A 4,601-nucleotide genomic window follows, 5' to 3' on the forward strand; every position below is an offset into this window, starting at 1 on the left:
ACAAAGCAAGCTGTATCATGTGACACCATCAAGGAAAAAGCGTGCTAGCCAGGCACACTGAAACGTTTGGAAACAGGAAACAAGAAAAAGTCAAATATTGAGGAAAAAAATTAACATATAAGGAAAAAAAAACAGTGAAATCTCATTAAGTAGACTCCATCTCCTTAAAAAGATATTAGTGTAACTTTTCATAGTTGCCACATCTATAGTCAGTAGATGACTGAACGGCGAGTAAATTATTGTCTAAACTCATATATGGAGCGACTGTAAATAATTAGACATTCTGATGTCATGTTTCCATGGCTCTACGACTTGATGAACCTGTCCGACAAGCTGATGAGAAGAGGCTGTCGGGCAGCAGCTCACATGTTTCCTCTTTCAGTGAAGTAATCGTTCCGTCAATATTTGCATTGGTAATACCACTGTAAATATGCACCACAGCTCGGTCCGCGGAAAGGCTTCAGTCAAAAGGGGCGGGGAGATTTACTGAAAACACCTCTGTGTTTTTTTGACAACTTTGCCAGCTTTGATGCTGGTTGGAGCAAAGAAAAGGAAAGCGAGGCAACAATCTCGTATTTGTGTGTGCCTTTGTGTGGGTGAAAATGGAGGAAAAAGCATTTGTCTCTTATTTCCCCTGCAGGAAATGAGAAGTAGGTTATACCTAATTATTTAAAACAATGCATTAGTCTTCATTGTGGTATGAAATGGGCATTGTTCACAGCAAAGTAAACTAAGGAACAAGCAGCACAGGAAAGTCTGCATGCTTTGTGCTGTCATATGTAGACAGGGGCCCACTGATGTAATTCTGCCTGAAGTGCAGCATTCCCAGTAAATGAGTGCACTCGAGGACAGGTGGAGCCAGTTTTACTTTTTGAAGATGAATATTTGCACGGGGGACTGGTCTTTGTCAGCTGGTTATCCTTTATTTGTTTTTGTCTTGGGATTTATTTATTTATTTATTTATTTTTTGCTTGTGATTGAAGACAAAAAATTGTTCAGCCTAAAAAAGCTTTCCCCGGCAAAATAAAATGGAAAACAATTACCTTCTAGTGATTAAAAATACTCTTTTTTAATGATTCTTGGAGTCCCTGAGCACACATCTCTGCTGTCTAGGTCTTGTTTACCTGCTGGTCCGGAACACTTCAAAAGCCACTCCTCTGTGCCTAAGTTTGGGGCACAGTTTGCATATGTGGCTGCGTCCCTGAGGGAATATCTTGCTCAGCACATAGTAACGCAACAGGTGCCCAGTACAGAGCGGTGCTCGCTCACTGACTGTGAATGTTCCCATTTTTGTTCCTACTTGTCACACTCAATGTCAAGAAAACATTTGTATTCCACAAGTTGGAATGTTGCAAATTACTTTTTAATGTTTTCAAATTAATGATCTTGTGTGTGCTTTAACTGTTACCATAGTTGTGAGCCCTGGGAATGTGATCAGCTGTTGTACCTTTAATTTTGGCGCTGTACTCTGTCTTGTCAGACTGACTTCTCCTCACCAGCGTCCCCAGGTTGATGTCATCCTTGGCCTTGTCATCAGTTACAATAGTGTCCGTTTTCCTCCTCTCCAAGGTACGCCACAGCACAAGTCGGTTCTTCCTTTTGGTCACTTTATCCCTGTCCTTTTCACGCCCGTTGACCTCCCTGGGATCCATGTTGTCCGAGGCTGCCCGCTGTGCCCTCGGACCAGAGAAGCAGAAAAGAAGGGAAGAGGGAGAGAGCCCGGGAAGTGCAACAGGTGTACTGTTCCCTGTGCCCTGACTGCCAGCCCTGCACAGGTGACTCAGCTCCTCCCCGTGTCTACCTGTCATGAAGCCGGTGAAGCCACACCCCCTTGACTGCTCTGCTATGCTTTCCTTCCATCAGGTCATCACATCTTTAATTTGACATCCTTCAAACAAGCCAAACATTCAAATCTGGTCGTGAAAGTGAATAACTTACAAATCAGTTGGTGATACAGACTGCTTCAGTCACTGTGTACACAGTACAAAGGTTTTTCTTGTGGGGGGGGGGGGTTGCTTGTTTCCTGGAAAAATGACATAAAAGCTACAAAACTTTTAGATCTCAAACAAGCACACAAATAAATCCCATCTGATCAAGTGCAGAAGACTCTCCTTCCTGCTCTACAGGTTTTTCTTATCGGCCTTTCAAGTGCTGCTTTCAAAGGCACCTCCCCCAGTCTTGTGATGTGTAGCTATCAGCCTGACAAAATCCTCTGGGAAACAACTACAGGGTTATCATCTGCTGACCACGTTAGTCATTAATGCCTGCAGTTATACCCAAAGATTTCGCCATAACACTCCCTGACGATGTTGCAATGTTACCTGGCAACACCTGTTTTTATAACACAAAGATTCAAGATGCTACATTTTTACGTTTCCCCTATGATACATCCTTTTAATGTACTGCTCTTTAAACAGAAATGGGAAAACCTGGAGTCCCCCACAGAGTGGAGCCACCAAGTAACCCACTTCACTCAGCTAAACAGCAGGGGTTGTTGTATTCTTCTTGTTTTTGCTCGCAGAAAGGCTTATAAACCTCACATGGAGTGGTGCAATCCGATTTATACAGCTGAAAACACTGTTTACCTGCTTGGCTTTTTCTTGAACATTCAGATGGTGCACGCGAGACCCTCTAACACTTAGAAACGTTGGAACCTGAAAGAAAATTGAGTTGTTGTTGCAAATGTTTCATTGAATTTTATTTTTCTCCTCCATATTGTCTGGACTTTGTGTTTTGAATGTGTTTTTGTCTAATTTTCTTAAATGGTAATAACATTTTGCTAACTAATTTGTGAAGAACAGAAAATCTAATTTGGAAATATATATTTTATAATATTAGATCAGCAGATTATAAAAATATAACAGTGTAAATTAGATTTAATTACAAGGACAAATATGGTATTTATTTGTATTACTACACATGTATAAACTATTACTGACAAATACAAACAATATTTGTTATATATAAACAATATAAAAGTAGTTGCCAGTTAAAGCTAATAAAGTTGCCAATGCAGCTAAACAAAGCTAATAAATACATGTTTAGTTTTTTATTTGGTCAAACTCCGCCTAGCCTTCAAGCCTGTGGGAAAGCAGACCGTCTCTGTTAGCACAGTGGTATTAGTTGCCTTGCCCTGAGGTAAGTTATAGGACATCGTGTACCATAGGGTGTGGTTTGAAGACCGCCTGAAACAACGAAGTGTTCCAATGTGAATAAATTCACCAGCAGAGCTTGAGGCCATCCTTAAACTCAGATTAAAAAAAGAAAAAAGCTTGGCTTTTACTTAATCACTCTTCAAAAATAGCAAAGAATCAACACCTATCCAATTAGTTTTTTTTAATTATTATTTTATTTCTGTTGAATCTCTCTTCAGCTTTAGAATGTTGTGGGAAACTAGAAATGTTATGGAAAATGAAATGAAAAAAACTGTCATATAATTGCAATTATTTACACATTTTCCATTAAACTCAGTAAAAACATTCAGTTTCTGAGCAATATGACAATACAATGTGTTTAAGCCTATGTTGCATGAAACTGATAAGATAGGAAATGCCTTGGCAATAATATCAAAGATAAGTCTGCATTAAAACGCCTGATCAAGAGCTTCTTTCTGTGGTCCGAGGACGCATCATTTGTTTGAACAGAGATTGACTCTAAAAAAGCTTATCGAGGTTATGGGGATGGATGTTTGTTTTTAGCATAATAGACACTTCTGGACTTTGATCTCTAAATGTATTGTTGAAATGATTACCAAGGACAAAAAAGCAGGAGTGAACCAAAGAAAAGCAAGTCTGTTTTAGCTCTACCCCAGTAGGTTCATAAATTTACTTAATTTAGAAAACAAAGTCTGATGTAGATGTATATTAAAGAGATTGTTAAATACATATTCAGAACTAAATATTGACTCTAGTACATTAGATGCATTTAGAAAAAACTCATTAGACAACATGTCTAAGCATGAAGAAAGAAATACTAATGAGTAGAAATACCTTCACCAATTGTAATGGTAAAACTAGAGTGAGGAAATCAGTCAAAGAAAGTTAGTTGAAATAATAATAATAAAAAAAGAATCTACTCAATTTCCTACTTGAGGAATAAATAAGAATTAACAAAGTTCTATTCTATTTTATAATATTTAAAAACAAGCAAAAAAAGCTTCTGATTTCTTCAAAAGTGCATTTCAAATAGCAAGTGATCTGTTTAAAGGAGGACATTTTTTTGTGAATGCAAGTAAAGAATCATTTGCTTCCACTTTTTTTCTGTAATTACATTTATCAGACTTTTAATCATATTTTCTGAATATAATAATTTGCATAATAATGTGTACTTTATTTAAATTGACTATGAGCCGTCCCAATTTCAAGCATCAGTGTATTAAGGAAAGTCAAATACAAAGTCAAATATATTTTATATTCCAAGCTTATTTCAGTCATTTATTAATGATACATTATCCTCCAAAACAAAAAATATTCTGTAATATAGTATTGTAGGCTTTTTCAGTTTCTTACTTGGTGGTTGTTTAGTTCATCTAAAGTTCTAGCTTGACAACTTGCTCAACAGAGCCCTTACTGATGCTTTTATTCTGGAAAAACCTCAACCGG

The 4,601-nt window shown here is 37.6% G+C and overlaps 1 protein-coding gene across 1 annotated transcript in view; it reads right to left on the reverse strand.

Annotated features, from left to right (window-relative positions):
• arhgef38 (Rho guanine nucleotide exchange factor (GEF) 38) overlaps positions 1-2,329 on the reverse strand; it is a 16,483-nt gene extending 14,154 nt beyond the window's left edge. The window contains exon 1 of the mRNA XM_024290345.2: positions 1,448-2,329. Coding sequence (XP_024146113.1) covers positions 1,448-1,808 — 361 coding nt within the window. The 5' untranslated portion in view covers positions 1,809-2,329. The remainder of the gene's footprint in view (positions 1-1,447) is intronic.
• Positions 2,330-4,601: the final 2,272 nt, after the last annotated feature.

The sequence above is a fragment of the Oryzias melastigma genome, linkage group LG1, assembly GCF_002922805.2.
Source record: "Oryzias melastigma strain HK-1 linkage group LG1, ASM292280v2, whole genome shotgun sequence".
Lineage (NCBI taxonomy): Eukaryota > Metazoa > Chordata > Actinopteri > Beloniformes > Adrianichthyidae > Oryzias > Oryzias melastigma.